Source organism: Gopherus evgoodei, chromosome 1, assembly GCF_007399415.2.
Source record: "Gopherus evgoodei ecotype Sinaloan lineage chromosome 1, rGopEvg1_v1.p, whole genome shotgun sequence".
NCBI lineage: Eukaryota > Metazoa > Chordata > Testudines > Testudinidae > Gopherus > Gopherus evgoodei.
In genome coordinates, this window is record NC_044322.1 from 342,806,084 (window position 1) to 342,822,874 (window position 16,791).

General features: G+C 44.0%; 1 protein-coding gene across 1 annotated transcript in view; it reads right to left on the minus strand.

The window, feature by feature from the left end:
* ARMC10 (armadillo repeat containing 10) overlaps nucleotides 1-16,190 on the minus strand; it is a 31,263-nt gene extending 15,073 nt beyond the window's left edge. Inside the window, exons 1-3 of the mRNA XM_030556863.1 lie at nucleotides 15,824-16,190; nucleotides 13,079-13,224; nucleotides 11,425-11,559 (exon numbers count right to left, since the gene is read on the minus strand). Coding sequence (XP_030412723.1) covers nucleotides 11,425-11,559; nucleotides 13,079-13,224; nucleotides 15,824-16,067 — 525 coding nt within the window. The 5' untranslated portion in view covers nucleotides 16,068-16,190. The remainder of the gene's footprint in view (nucleotides 1-11,424; nucleotides 11,560-13,078; nucleotides 13,225-15,823) is intronic.
* Between the last annotated feature and the right edge of the window lie 601 nt (nucleotides 16,191-16,791).

Consider the following 16,791-nt stretch of genomic DNA (forward strand, 5'->3'; position numbering starts at 1 on the left):
AATGGATTTTATAATATATATATTTGAGATTGAATTTAGAATAATAATCCTGACAGCATCTGATTTTTTCCCCCCCTCGAATACTGGTATCAAGTTAATTTTCTTTCTAGTCCTCTAGAACCTTCCTGGTTCTCTAAAACGCTTTAGAACTAACTGCTAGTGGTTCAATAAATTTGTTAGCTATTTCTCTTGGCCTTAGGGTTTAAAGATCATTTGGATCTGCTGATTTGTATATATTCATGTTCTCCAAAAGTTGCTGCATGATCCTTTTAATTAACAACTATATTGAAAGGTCTTTATTACTGATAAAGAAAGCCGACCCCAGGCCCAGAGGCCGGGTCTTAATCAAGTTAATAATCATATCAAGGCCTTAGGCCTCAATCACAGTAACATATAGCAAAGTTAAAACATTGATTTATACTAACCCTCCTGAGGCTCACTTTCTAATTTCACTATGTTATACGCTACTATTATGTTACTTAATGCTGCTAAATCACAGAATGCTGCTATAGGGGGTTAAACTGACATAAAGCCCCTTAAAAAAACCCCCTCCATCACTGCCAAATAAACAGCTTGTGCACACAGAAAATTAACCTCTAATAAACTTGGCCGAACATGCATTTTGGGCCCAAGTTCCTCAAATTTGCTTAAAAAACATAGCTGCTGACACTGCAAGTAGGCGAAAACCAGGTGTCAAAGTCCTGACATTAACAAAAACCCGTATAAAGGGGAAGTTGCAAAAAGCAGGCTTGCAAATTAGCTCATAACCGGTATTGTAATGGTAAAAGTTTTGCAGATGGTTAAGAAATGTCATTATATTAACCAAATATGGTATCCTCGGATGTATAAGCTCATATGGTAATTTGCGGTTTTAAGCTTTATAAACCCAGGTATTATTGCTGTAAGGTAGAGCGACTTCCCTCTTGCTAGAGGTCCTGTCGTCTCTCCCTGCATATATGCTTGTAATCTATGATTAATCAATAAAGGAGCCTCAGGCTGTCTGATCAACTCAACTGACTGGTGGTCAATTTCCACGACAATTTTGGTGCATTGGCCGGGAAACCACAAGAGGGCTTCTCCTGGATCGGAGGACCGCAGGCAGTCTCCTTCCAACCCCCAGGCCCAATTAAAAGGTAAGAGACCTTTTGAAATCTCTATGGGGTTTGGCAGAGGACTAGTCTGTAGGCTCCGGTTTGGGTAAGTCACAAGCTGGGTTCGAACTTTTAGCTATCAGACAGACCAGATGCCCTTTCTCTAAGGTTTCTAAGATTCCAAGGTTTTAGCCTTTCCAGAGGCTCCCGTGGTTTCAAAGGTACCGCTAACAACCCACGGACCACGCTCCTTTTGGTCCGGAGAGTCCTGATCCAGGCGTGGATCAGGGGTCCCCTTCCTACCAGGTCTGATGGGGATCCGGGTTTAATGTTCCAGCGTTCCGTGGTTTCGCCTTGACGTCTGTGTCAAGAAAGTGCCTGTGTCTGTGTGTGTGAGGGCCAAGCGGCCAGAGTGAATGCAGCTGTGGGAAGACGCCCCGAGCCTCCTGCGAAGCGAACGCTCGTGACCGGGAGTGTCTCGAAAGCAAGCCCCACAGCTGAGCTTCTGTATGTGCAGAGATTGTAAAGCTTCCCAGCTGGCAGGCCTTGGTAAGTGGCTAGCCTGTTGGGTGCTTGTGTGTTTCCCCGTCCCTCTTCCCTTCCCTTCCACGACCTATGACCCTGTGACCGCTCCTCGAGCACTGTCCTTACAGGACCGCAGAGTCCCTATTTTGCCCACTGGAGCCATAAGCTCCCTTCCCTTCTCGGAGAGGAGGGAAGCCCCCAGGAAAACCGTACCACTGAGTCTGTAGCTTCAGAAGCATCGTTGGCTTAAGGCTGGTGCTCTGGGCTAACGACAGGCGTGCGGGGACCGCGGGTTCTCCGGAAAGGAGCCCGTCCCATCCTTTACCTCCTTCCTTGTAGGTACCTGCTGTTTGGCGGGTCAGAGAAAGCCTACTCCACCTAGTTCCCCTGCCCAGGGCAGGTAAAGACACCACCGGTGTTAGAACCGTGGTAATCCTGATTAGCGCTTCCCTGGTGTGAAAGGCTTGTGTGAAACAAAGGGCTGAAGTGAAAATGGGGTCTACCCAATCTAAAGGGATCTCAATCCCACCAAAAGGCACTCCTGCTGCTTATATGTATGTGCACCGTGGCCCGTCAACATGTAGATATTTGCAAAAGTGGAATTGGTATACTAGAGACGACCCAAAACTGCAATTTCCAGTGGAGGGCAGTTTTGATCTTGATAGGATTGTGCACCTCAGGGGTGCTCTTGTTGCCAACTCTGTAGGACAGGGACAGTTTGATGCTTATTTTGAATGGCATGATGAAATGGGTAAAAGGCGTCAGGAATCCCAAGTTAGGGGGTTAAAAGATACCCAAGAAAAACTAAAAACCCAACTTAAAGAGGCACAGGAAAAATTAAATAGTGCTCAAAATTTGCTCAGTCCCCCTCCCTTAAACGTAGTTCCCCTCTGCCCGTCTCAAACACGCCCGAAACCGACTGCCCCAAAAAGAATCTACCCTTCACCCCCTTCCGATGAGCTAATTGATCTGTTCTTGGAATGTAGACAGTGGCCCGATAATTCTAATAGGCCGCCCGCTTATAGCCCAGATGCTCAGGCAGGAGGTGGGGCTGGACCGGGAGATAGAAGTGAGGCAGAGGACAATCAAGGTAACCATCCAGACACCACATCTCCCTCATCTCCCTCAGGTTCTGATAAACAAACACCTCCCAAGACCCCTTCAGGTGGGTCTACGCCCCGGTCTGATATGTCCGACGACTTAAGGGAAGCTCTAGCTATAGTAGCAGTGGGAGAAAAATGTATAGACGATTGGCAACAGGCATCAGGTGAAGAAAATATAGACTGGGAATGCAGAGAAATTAACTGGGACAAATTATCTCCAAATTCGCCGCTACAGCGGCTGTCAAGTACTATAGCAGAGATGAAACAATTTGTGACATCACCAAAATATGACTCCCTTTTAAATCTCCGCCACCCCCCGGTCTCTGACGACCCTGATGCAGTGGCTTTTCATACCCGCCGTAAGGAGTTTCTGCGAAAGGCTGAAAAAATCCCCGACCCACCTAAATCTGTTGCCCTTTTCCCCCTCCGTCAGCTGCCAGGAGGCCAGGGAGGTTTAATGACAGTGCATGCTCCCTGGTCACCAGGTGATCTTTATAACCTTATCGAAAAGTTTCCAAAAATCAGGGAAGATCCCGTTAAATTCCAAGAACAATTGGAAATGATAATCAAGTGCTATAACCCCTCACATGCTGATATGCACCAGCTATTATCGGCTATAGTGCCCAAAGAGACCCTTACTCGCCTCTATGTGAGGGCAAATTGGCCGGATGACCCCAGCCAGATGTCAGAGGCCGATTTGGTCCAAAGAAGAAATAACCTAATTGTTGAAGTTCTCAATGTATGCCCAAGGAAAACGGATTGGGCCAAAATAAATGCCTGTAAACAAAGTAAGGGAGAAAATCCGGCCGATTATATGGAACGTATAAAGCAAGTGTTTGAAAGACATTCAGGGATCAATAATGCAGAACAAACGGCCACACAAGCAGTAGTGGCAGCCTTTGTGCAAGAACTCTTGCCAAAGGTAGGAGAGCAGTTAAGGGTTAATTTAGTGGATTGGAAAGGTAAAAATTTAGAAGAAATTCTGGCAGCTGCACAGCACTTCCACCGCCAGTTAGAAAGAAAGAAAGATGAAACAGAATCTAAACTTATGGCTTTACAAATCCAAAGTATGCAAAACTGTTGGAAAAGGGCCCAGGAAAAGGTCAAGACAGGCTGTAACTAAAAATCAACCTTTTGCTGGAAGTAGCCCCCTGACTAATCTCAGTTCCACAGCCTGCTTTTCGTGTGGGCAAGTAGGACATTGGAGAGCCAATTGTCCCCAATTAGGGGAAAACCAGTGTCGGTATTGTAAAAAGGAGGGACACCTTATTAAGGATTGTCCCACACGACCCCCTAGACAGTTTCCAAAACAGGAAGGATTGCCTTTTCCTGCTCCGCCAGCCCCAGCTCTTAACTACTAGGAAAGCCAGGAGACTAATAACATCGTCGTCGCCCCCCTTGTTCATGTGGATCAAACTGGCCCAACCGTTTCTTGTCTAATAAATGGTGTCCCTACCCCTTGCTTGGTTGATACAGGAGCTTCTAGGTCTACCTTAAAAGCACAAGATTTCCCTACTGTACCTCTTTCCTCTGAAGTCGTAACTGCTGTGGGGGTAGGAAATACTCCTATTCCCCACCCTGTGTCATCTCCTCTATCTATATCTATCGGTCCTCTTTCTGCTGACCATGCCTTCCTCCTCAGTCCATGCTCCCCTGTAAACCTTTTAGGAAAAGATCTATTATGCAAACTTCGTTGCACTATCTTTTGCTCCCCAGAAGGGGTCTTTTTAGAGGTCCCAGATCCGGCTCATAATGAGGTTTTAGGTCTCCTCCAAATTGATCCAGCCCCAGATCGGAAACCCGATCCCAGTCTTTCCTTGTTGCAACAGGAACTACTGGCAAGGGTACCCCCTTCACTGTGGGCTGAGCATGCTAACCAAGTAGGACGCATTTGTTCTGCTCAACCTGTTAAAATTCGACTTAATCCAAGCAAACCTCTTCCTAGAGTCCGGCAATATCCCCTCTCTCAGCAAGCTGAGGAGGGGATTCGTCCAGTTCTTTCTGCTCTACTTAAACAGGGGGTCATAGTTCCAACAGTAAGTAAATGTAATACTCCCATTCTACCCGTCCGAAAACCCGGGAAAAACACCTGGCGATTCGTACAGGATCTACGTGCTATTAATGCTGCTGTCCTCCCAACTTTTCCGGTGGTTCCAAATCCTGCTACTATTCTCTCTTGTATACCTCCCACTGCTCAGTACTTTTCTGTGATAGATTTGTGCTCTGCTTTCTTTTCTATTCCTATTCATGTGGATAGTCAGTTTCTTTTTGCGTTTACTTATCAGGGAGCTCAATATACTTGGACCAGACTACCCCAAGGTTATACTGAGTCCCCTACTATCTTTTCTCAAATCTTAAAGAAAGATCTAGATGATATCTCATTTCCAAATGGGTCTGTCTTAATACAATATGTAGATGATTTGTTGCTTGCTTCTGACTCTCTGGAAGCTTCAAAAGCGGATACGTTGGTTTTGCTCCAAGCCTTAGCTCAAAAGGGTCATAAGGCTTCAAAGGAAAAGTTACAACTCTGTCTCCCTGTAGTGCATTATCTGGGCCATGATATTTCTGCAGGAAAACGCGCTTTGTCTTCTTCGCGGGTACAGGCAATTCAAAAGATCCCCAGGCCAATTACAAAAAAGCAGCTCAGGGGATTCTCGGGAATGGCAGGCTACTGTAGACAATGGATTCTGGGTTATGCGTCTCTTGTGCGGCCCTTACAAGATTTAACTCTTAATAAGATCTCTGACCCTATTCCATGGCCCACGGAAGCAGAGGAAGCGTTTCAACAAATAAAAATTGCTTTAACCAAAGCCCCTGCTCTCGGTTTACCCGATTATAAAAAACCATTTACTCTCTTCTGTCATGAAAGAGAGGGCTCAGCCCAGGGTGTTCTTACTCAGACTCACGGAGAAAAACACAGACCCATAGCTTACTTTGGTTCTTCATTAGACCCGGTAGCAGCTGGGTTACCCCCCTGCCTCCGGTCTGTTGCAGCAGCTGCAATATTAGTTGAAGCCTCCGCCTCCCTAGTTCTCGGCAGTCCGTTAACTGTTGCAGTTCCTCATGCTGTCACCGCTCTCTTGACTAAAAGCAAAACACAGCATCTTTCAAATTCTAGACTCACTAAGTATGAAATGCTTCTGTTAAATGCTGCAAATGTTACTTTGGCTAGATGTCCGGTACTAAATCCTGCTTCTCTTCTCCCCACGGTAACCGATGGGAAACCCCATGATTGTCTATCTGTAACTGCTGAATTATCTGCTCCCAGATCTGATCTACAGGATATTCCCCTGCAAAATCCCGAGTTGATTTATTATGTAGATGGTTCCTGTTTAAGAAATGCGGAAGGGCAGCTGGTAGCAGGCTATGCTGTATGCGATCAACACAGTACTATAGAAGCATTCTCTCTCCCTTCAGTAAAATCAGCTCAGGTTGCTGAACTGTTTGCTCTTACTCGAGCCTGTTGCTTGGCAACCGAAGCGTCTGTTACTATTTATACTGATTCAAGATATGCTTTTGGAGTAGTACATGATTATGGGCAATTGTGAAAATATAGGGGATTTCTTACTTCTACCGGAGCACCTATTAGCCACGGCCCATATGTCAATGCTCTTTTGTCTGCTTTACAGTTACCGTCTGCTATTGCTGTAGTCAAATGTGCAGCCCATAAAAAACCCCATGACGATGTTACTCGAGGAAATGCACTGGCGGACTCCTCCGCCAGGCAAGCGGCCCTTTCCGGGTCTCCGGCTCCTACTGAAATATTTGCTCTTTGTATGTCCCAGCCCGTCTCTTTAGTTGACTCTTTACAGAACTTAGCACTTACACAGGAGTCAGCATCAGAAGATGAGAAAAACTGCTGGAGGCAGTCTGGATGTTCCAAACATCCAGAGGATGCCTTGTGGTATGCCCCAGACGGTCGCCTGGTGGCACCCTTGGCTCTGCTCCCACACCTTGCCCGGCTAGCACACGGGCTAGCCCATGTAGGCAAGGAGGGGATGATTGCTTCTGTAGCTAAATATTGGCATGCTCCAAAGTTTACAAGCATTGCCCAGCAATACTGCCAAACATGCCCTATCTGTCTGGCATACAACAGTGGGCGACCGGTTCGAACCACCCAGGCAGCACACCCACCGCCCTGGGGACCGTTTGTAAACATCCAAATAGACTTTATAAGTATGCCTAAGTGTTGTTCATATGAGTATGTACTTGTGTGTGTGTGCATGTATTCTGGATGGGTGGAAGCTTACCCATGCGCCAAGGCAGACTCAACCACTGTAGCAAAGAAGTTGCTCAAGGAATTTATTCCTCGCTTTGGTATCCCTGTCTCAATTAACAGTGACAAAGGAACCCATTTTACAGGTCAAATCACTCAACAAATCTGTAAGGCCCTTCATGTGGACCAACGTTTGCACTGTGCTCACCATCCTCAAAGCGCGGGAGCAGTGGAACGCAAAAATGGGGATCTAAAAAACAAGCTAGCAAAGCTGTGTGCAGAGACAGGCCTTAAATGGCCGGATGCACTCCCTCTGGCACTAATGCAAATAAGGAACACTCCCATGCGTAAACATGGGTTGTCTCCCCATGAAATTCTCATGGCTAGACCAATGAAAATGCCAGTGTCTCCGCCCCTATCCCCAAACTCCCAGCATTTGCAACTCAGTGATGAAAATGTACTAGAATATTGCAAGACGCTAATTAGACATGTCAGATTTATTCATTCACAGGTCCAAAGTGCCCTACCAGATCCAGCTGAGACCGCATGCCATCCCTTGGAGCCTGGTGACTGGGTTTGCTGTAAGGTGTTCCAACGAAAGTCTGCCTTGGAGCCCAGGTGAAAAGGTCCGTTCCAGGTCTTACTGACTACTCACACTGCAGTAAAGTGCCAAGGACTCCCAAATTGGGTACACGCATCTCACTGCAAGAAGGTAACGCCTCCTTTGGATCCCATCAGTACCCCGGCTGTTCTACAACCTCGGCTGACAACGTCAGCAGGTGAACCTGAGCAAAAACCCAAGTATCACCTTCGAGGTCGGCAGGTTACATAAGGCATCATGACCAATCCACAGACCAAGATCAAACAGACTGCTCAAGTGCGAAAGTGGCTGTTGCCCTCTATCTGGTTTATTACCATTCTAATGTTCTTTATGTTTCTTTTGGACATTTATGACTCTTACCTACTCTCAGTTGCTGCCCAAAAGACTACTTCGCTACGTCTCCTGTCAACAGGAAAACCAAAAGCCAAAACAACCACTCCACCCTACCCAATGTGCGGGATAGCAGTTAAAAAAAAGGGAAAAATCACTCCCCGTTCCACTCCGTGTGACGAACAAAACCTTGCTGCCAAACAAAGGAAAAAAGTAAAAAGGTCTCGAGAAGCCTCCACTGCTAAACCCAAAACTCTTACTATAGAGGACGTTAAAAATTGGCCATGGTATAAAAGACGTTACGTGATGTGGTATCAGGGAGGCTCTTGTGGCCGACAGGCTTGGTCATGTGGGGTACATTGGTATTTGGGATTTCTCCCCGGTACAGCTGATTGCAACCCACCACAGGTCCCCTGGCCATGTTACGTCATTCCAGAATTACTAGACCACACTTCCACTGTTCCCCCCACGGTCCCTCCTCTAAAGTAATCCTCCCATAGTAACCCCATCTATTAGTATTTCAAAAAGTCGTACCCACCTTGAGCCCCATGCAGATCCATACTTACCCAAAACCTCAACCATCAGGCAATGGCCTAGGCCCTCTTCCACTAATTTGTTTTCCTACTGTCTAACTAAGTTAATTTTCTCCTTGCAGGGTCAAGTGTACCAACGGTATGTTAAATGAAATGCGTTTGGTATGGTATACCTTAGTTATCGTAATATAACCTCATATTTAACATACACAGGAGAATCTGACCAAGCCGAAATTTTTATAGATACATGGGACACTGACCATAATATAAACCTTATGCTAATCCCAGGCACATGTTGGCCCCTCACGGACGAGGGTCCCGAATGTTTTGTAGCCACTCATGCCACAAGAACTAATGTTACTGTTAACAGAATATGTTTAGCTGCTGTAGGGTTTGTTTGTGCTCAGGACATTCCCATCACTGAAAACCTGACTTGCACATTACTTCAATACACCCCTTCACACTCAATCAACATCACACTGGCCAAAAAGGGCATTCAGGTGCAAAGCCAACAATTGTGGTATGAGCCCACTGAAAACCCCCATTTATCAGGGTTCAGATGAACAATACTAAATGCTACCTTGGGAACTGTCCATTTCTCCATACCTCTCACTCACTTCCAAATTACTAGTACTCATTCTAATTGCTCTAAAGGTGCGGCTATACGCCTACTAGAGCAACAAGCTAGACTTGCAGAAAAAAAAAAAAGAAGAAATATTGTTGATACTCTACTGCATGGTGCCAACACTGCAGCGTCTGCCTGGACTCTATATAAAATGCAGGAACATGACAGTCATCTGGGACAACTAGACCAAGCTCAGGGGTTTATTTCCGGGGCTCAGATAACTGAGGAGAAGGCCGGTATAGGCGCACTCCATACTATTTCGGCACTAAGTATTGTTACCCAGGACCTACTTAAGCAAATGGTTCACCAGGTTGCCACATCAGGAAAGGCATTGCAGTGGGACCAAGCGTGTTCAGAAGTACAGGATTATCTTAACACTATCCTTTTTTCCTTACGTAAGGACCTTGAACAGCAGCGCTGGCCCACTGCCCTTACTAATACATCGAGTATACCCCTCGATTTGTGGCCTTGGAAACTTACGTGGAAATTCTCTAAATGGAGGTGTTGGCGCTCACAGTGTTCCTTCCGGGCTTATGGACCCGTGAAAGGATTTTGGGCCCCCACTTACCGTATCCTTCCAGGCCCTTGGGGTGGTTGCTTATGGGACTGGGTAATTCATCAAGATGTTTGGAAAATTAACCCCCCTGGCGGTCCTAACCGCTTCTTAATCGGTGCCCCAGCTATAACCCCTGACCTTTGGATAGGTCTAGGTGATCTTTGGACCTATTGGCCTTTACAGCCCCCACAGCTGCAATGTTTTAAAAAATTACACCCAGGGGAGGTAGTAACTGTTCATCACCGAGTATGTTGGAAAGGTCTTGGTACTTTACAAGACCTAACCTCCCATGACCTATTATCTGCTAACAGCAGTTGTGTTCATGTTAATTCCTCAATCATACACGATGTGGCTTTTAACCTCCACACCAGCTCAGGTACTCACAACATTTACTGGCCCGCAGAAAAGAATTATCAGGTTTATTTGGAATTTCAGGTTCCTTTTGATTGGACCTCTGTTGTCCCTGACCGATTCCACTCATTGTTATCCCTCCTACCAGACATTCAATCTATTTCACATTTGCAAACCCAAATTCACTACTTAGAAACTGTTTACCAAGAAGCTTTAAACGCTCTTCAAACGGTCCATTTGGTCTCTACCCTTTGTGTTAAAGGTGATGTTCTGTGTCAGTTCACAAAAGTTTTCAGTCACCCCAAAAACACCCTTGGTATGTATGGCTTCTTTTTGCCATTGGTACAGTTACCTTTGTATGTATTTGCTGTTGGTGTTGCTGTAATTGCTTGTCGCATTGTATTTGCCTTAGTACAACTTCCCGTTCCCATCCCCCACCACAATTGGTCTCTGTTAACCCTGTTAGAACTACACCATATTACACACCCACCAATGCCAGTAATAATATTTATGTTACGTTCAACATTGAAACCCCTTCCAGTGCTCCCCAGGAAGGCAATTCAGGCCAAAAAACAGTAAATCAGCAATTAATCGAACACATTGCGCAGGAACTTATAAATATTTCAAATTTTAATAAAGTGTTTGCTGCTGAGGGAAGCCCGGTAGCAGCAAACAAAGAAGGGGATTAATAAAGAAAGCCGACCCCAGGCCCAGAGGCCGGGTCTTAATCAAGTTAATAATCATATCAAGGCCTTAGGCCTCAATCACAGTAACATATAGCAAAGTTAAAACATTGATTTATACTAACCCTCCTGAGGCTCACTTTCTAATTTCACTATGTTATACGCTACTATTATGTTACTTAATGCTGCTAAATCACAGAATGCTGCTATAGGGGGTTAAACTGACATAAAGCCCCTTAAAAAACCCCCTCCATCACTGCCAAATAAACAGCTTGTGCACACAAAAAATTAACCTCTAATAAACTTGGCCGAACATGCATTTTGGGCCCAAGTTCCTCAAATTTGCTTAAAAAACATAGCTGCTGACACTGCAAGTAGGCAAAAACCAGGTGTCAAAGTCCTAACATTAACAAAAACCCGTATAAAGGGGAAGTTGCAAAAAGCAGGCTTGCAAATTAGCTCATAACCGGTATTGTAATGGTAAAAGTTTTGCAGATGGTTAAAAAATGTCATTATATTAACCAAATATGGTATCCTCGGATGTATAAGCTCATATGGTAATTTGCGGTTTTAAGCTTTATAAACCCAGGTATTATTGCTGTAAGGTAAAGCGACTTCCCTCTTGCTAAAGGTCCTGTCGTCTCTCCCTGCATATATGCTTGTAATCTATAATTAATCAATAAAGGAGCCTCAGGCTGTCTGATCAACTCAACTGACTGGTGGTCAATTTCCACGACATTACTGACTAGCTGTACACACTTCATTTTGTTGTTCGATTTTGCCTCAGTTATGGTGCCTTTTAGTACTTACCTTTATCTCCTCTTGATTTTTAACATTCATACTCAAGTTATTAAGTGCGTTTAGTGCTTTTTCTTTAACTTTGGGAACGGAATTTGAGAGCATCTTTCCAACAACAGAAAGGCCATCTAAGTTTCGAATTATATCCTAAAAAGATAAACAGATAAATATATAAGATATTACTGCTAATCTTAAACCAAATGGGAGTTCTGCCTCACTAAAGCCTTTAGGATCTGGTCTCTGATATTTAAGCAGAGACTATCAGCAGTTTAATATTATTTCTTTACATACCAGTCTATACAAAATAAATATGCACAACATTCATTGTGAAACTTTGGTGCCAATTTATAGTACCCAGTTACTTTATCTCCAAATAATTTTGTTCATAGTTAAAACAAGAACAAATAGGATAGATGCACGTTTCTGCAGGGTCACTCCCAAAATTCTCAAATCTTGTAAAACTATCCGAATTAAGAAAGCTTTGCTCATGTCTAGAATAGGAAAGAAGCATCAGTTACGTTTTGTTTAATCCAACTTAAACAATTACTTGATGTTTTTCATTTAGTGTAATAAAATATGCCATCAACAGGCCATATTTTGGCCTTGGATTCACTATTTCCATTTAAATCAGTGGGACCCCTGCTTATACATTTGAGGCTAGAATATGGCCTAATATCTGAAAAGAGCAAATATCTCTATTATTCAAGCTCTCTGTGTCAGAATTCCCCTTTGAATTCAGCAGGATTTCAGCATGCAGGTTTGCCGAACCAGGTTGACTATTATAGTTAGCCGGTTCTAAAATTTAGCTTATTTTTCATATATTTACAAAGTTCAAATGCTCTTAAAAATATATTACTCCTCCTGCCACAACCCTACTTCTCCTCCCCAAAACTGAACTCAACAACATTGTTTTAATTCTCTTTATGAAAAATATCTCAGGACCTCATGACATCCCAGTCACCTTAGTAAAGGTCTGGGGGGAGGGAATAAAGATTTTTAGTAAGAAATAATATTTTTAGTTTCTCATTAAAAGCCAGAGAATAATTGAGAAACTATGGTTACAATTATGAGAACTACCTCAACAAGAGAAGTGTGGAAGTTTGAAAATTAACCCTTTATGGTTACAGGAAAACATGCGTCTCCCAAAGAAATCTGTCATATTGAATTCCCAGTCAAAGGAATAGCAGAGGGGTTAGACTTAGCAAATTTCAGGCCTGATAATGAGAGTTGCAGGTGCTCAGCACCTCTCAGAACAAACTCTTCAGTTGACACTATAAAATTGTTAGTGATAATGCACATATCTAATAACACTTTGAAAATATCAAGCTCTGTACCAACATTAATTATCCTAACAACAGCCCAGTAAAGTAGTTATTCTTATATCTATTGTAATGATGGGGAAATTAAGGCAGAGAGATTAAATGACTTAAAAAAGGTCATGTTGGCCCAGATCCTCAAAGTTATTTAAGTGCCTATCTCCCTTTTAAATTCATGGAAGTTAGGCACCTAAATACTTTTGAGGATCTGAGCGATAGTCAGTAAATTAGGATTAGAACATAGGAGCTTCTAGTTCTTGATCTCATGTTTACTCCTCTGCAAAATGAAGTCTCATTTTCTATACTGGCTCACTTTCAAATATAATTGCTTTCTTTAGAACATGACTTACTTGATTTACAGAGAAGGCAGCACAGTTGCTCAGAGTGACCAAGGCTTGTTCTTGAATTAACGGATCATCTGTGAACTCAAGCAAATGAAGAAGTTTCTGTAGATGATGGGCATCCAGGTTACTGGGTGATTTTCGAGGATCCGTGTCTGCCAAGGTTTAAAAATTAAAACAAATTATTTCAAATAAACTTTGAAATGTTTCACTGAAACAAAGCACATAACACTTTTTACAGAGCTGTGTTATAGCCACGTACTTATAGATAGCATGTCAGTTGTAGGCCACATAATTCTAGGATTCACTGATCCACTATGATATTATGGCGGAGTCACTGCAATACCAGTTAAGGCTGGGTTCTATTTTGCGTTTAAAGCAGGATTTAAATATACATATTTTAAAAGTATGTGTCTGCCCCAATTTTTCAGCATGTAATCTGAGTAAAGCCTGATTATTATTTTTTTTTTTGAGGATTTTCAAGTAAATGTTAAGTAGTTTCTGATTTCTAGTCAGTTAAAAAAATCTTTTAAAAACGTTAACTTTCTGAGTTGCATGACTGAGCTCCTCTAGTTTCAAAACTACAAAGTGAAGAAAGTAAATAAAATTGTGAGAATGTGTGTTTATGTAATTATTTTGCTAACTCACAAAGAAATAATTCTATTAGCATTATTCATCATAACTGGAGCCTTATTCATTGCAGTTATCCAATGGAATTTTTTTTTATGTCTGCTACTTCCATTTCTGACATGGAATGTGGCAACTTTTTTGGACAATTTAGGAGAAGAGTAGAAATTTTGACTTATCTCCAGTAATATTCCTCCCAGAATTGGGGGCTAACATGGTGAATGAAGAACATGCTAGTCCAGGGACATCTGAACTGAAGATCTTTGATAAAGGAACAGCTGCTGTGTTAAGATTAGTGTTCTTCATGAAGACACTCAGCCAACTGAAGAGCTCTGCTTTTAAGTCAGCTAAACACAAGTCATACAGTACCTGGTCTTCATGAAAGCAAATACTACTAACGTCAAAGTTCATGATCAGCCAGATCAGCAGTGAAGCTCTTGAGCTGACTAAATTGTTTTATGAACACCAGGATTTGTGACAAAGGAATGGCTACTCTAATAAGTACTAAGATTTTGTGAAACTGACTAGCTTGCTCAGAAGCGGATCCTATTCTTCAAGAGATTCTCCCTTGATTTATTAGCATTATTCCTCATTATTGAGTCCTTACGCACAATGGTTAGCCATTGAATATAACAAAGGTTGGGGTTTTTTAAAGGTCTTGGACAATTCTAAAGTTAAGCATCTAACTCCAGATATAGGTCCTGATCATGCAATGAGATCTCCATGGAGGATTCCTGTGCATTTGTGGACCTCCATTGACTTGAATGGCTCCACACAAGGGTAGGTGTCTGCCCAACTAGATTCAGTATCAAAATCAGGGTCTTAGCTACTTAAAAAAAAAAAAAAGGAAGAAAAAAAAAAGGGACACTGATTTTCAGTACTGAGTACCTACAGATCCTACCGACTTTTGCCAGACGGGTGGCAGTGTAAACTCAGTCATGCATAAAAAAGGGTTCACAACAAATACTGCCTTGTTGCACTCTCACTGGGTTGCAATTATTCTGAACCCTATTTTCCTAGATTTTTACCAACATCAATTATGCTATCTGCAAATAGTAGTTCAAGAGCATCAAACTACAAAAATGGCAAGCTAATTTAGCATTTCAATTGAGACTGTGACCAATGTGTAACCTGAAATTCTTATGAAAAACAGTGCTCAGGAAACTGAACCACTGCAATCCTATTGGACAGAAGCTGGACAAATCTAGACTCGCATCAGAAATGGCAAAACATTTTTTTACAGGTGTCCAATGCAGTCCCAGTCTGTTTCATCATTATGAATCCCTTAAAAACTGTTAGACTGTGAAGATCGAAAAGTTGGTTAACTTCTTTATATTATTGGCTGCAAAACCCTTGCATGCATTCTTCCGCTCCCTCATAACAAATGCTTCAACGTTCTTTTATTTGAAACAAAAGTTGAAGATAACGTGACATCCAAAAGCTAGCATCCAAAAACACTAATGTTTTCCTTACTATGCCCATCTGTGCTTTTATCAGCTGCAGGGCTACACAAATCATAAACAGTGCGCAAGCAAGATACCGGATAAAGCACTTTCAATAAGGCAACTGGTAAGATTCATGATTTCAAGGGAGTCTAGTCAGCTTTTAAAAATACATCAGGAAGAGTCTTTTTGAAATTTCACAGCCATTAGGGCCAGATTTACAAAAGTATTTAGGGGCCTAAAGTTTCAGAGAGTAAATCCAGCTCTAATCAAACTGACCTATTCAAATAGTCTGAAGAAGACTATGATCTGAAAAAATGAATGCTACAATGGGTGAGAAAAGAGATGTAGACCAAGTGGATCCCTAACAGAGACTTCGCTGGCTATATTACTGTCAAGATACCAGAACATGCTAACATACAATAGCCCAAAACAGTAAAAAACAATAACCTCCTTCTCCTACCCACACAACTCTCCTCTCTCTTCTTTCACGCCACCTCTGGAAGGTCACATCAGCTAACGCGTCATGCGGTGTTGTTACAAAGCCTAGCTTTGATCGCCAATACAAATGTTTAAATACTCCCCTGGTGCGTGTGCTGGGGAAAGCCCCTGTTAGCGGCGGGAGGCCGGAGGTGCACCGCCTAGCTGCTAACAGTCTGCCTGGCTAAGCCCCTCTGCAGCTCACCTGACTGGAGGCTGGAGGGTCCCCCCCAGGCAAGGCTGGAAAGGACGGAAAGCCCGGACACCTGAGGCAGCAAACCGCCCGCTGGGGCTGACCTATGCCGAGCGCTAGCGGCTCCTTCGGTCCCGGCTGCGGGTCCCGCCCTCCTGCTCCTGGTCAGCCTGTAAACACAGTAACACGCGCCAGCTCCCAGCACGAGCCCCGCCGCCACCCCGGCTCTCGCCGCCGCCCCTCTGGCCTCCCCCATGCCCCTGCGGTGCTCGTCCCCCCGGAGCACTAGGGCAACGCCAGGCTGAGGCGGGCCCAACCGCCCGTTTCACAGCCGCGGGACGTGCCTCAGCCCAGCCCAGCCCGGCGGAAACGGGACACTTCGTTCCCCCTCCCCTCTGACCTCCGCCTCCCTGCGCTGACGTGCTGCTCCGCCAGCTCGCCCAGCGCAGGCGGGGACAGCCGCCCCAGCAGGATCAGCCATGCGCTGTGCGATCTGCCCACACCCGGCGGGTTGGGGTTTGTGGGGCCTCCCCCCGGCGCTCCTGACGGGGAGCTGGGGCTTCTCGTGGAGCCCCACAGGAGCGCCTGGCGAGCAATCCGCCACTGCCCTCACCCAAACCTTTCCTACCTACTGCACACCCCAAGTGATGGTCCCACCCCCAGCCTAATCACACCAGGGGAAGTTCCTCAGATATGGACATGATCCATTATATTTAAATTCTAACAAAAATGTGGCCATGATTGGAAACTAAAACCAGCCACCCAAAAATCTCCTCAGGGCATATGATTTGATTTAATTTCAACACTAGTCATGTGCAGTCCCCCCATCACAGATTATAAACTCTTTGGGGCATGGACCTTCTTTTTATTTTGTTTACACAGCACAGTGAGAGCCTGATCAGTGACTGGGGCTTCTACCTACTATCATAATACAAATAACATTTTCAAGGTAGCTCTTACTTAAAAACTCCAAAATAATC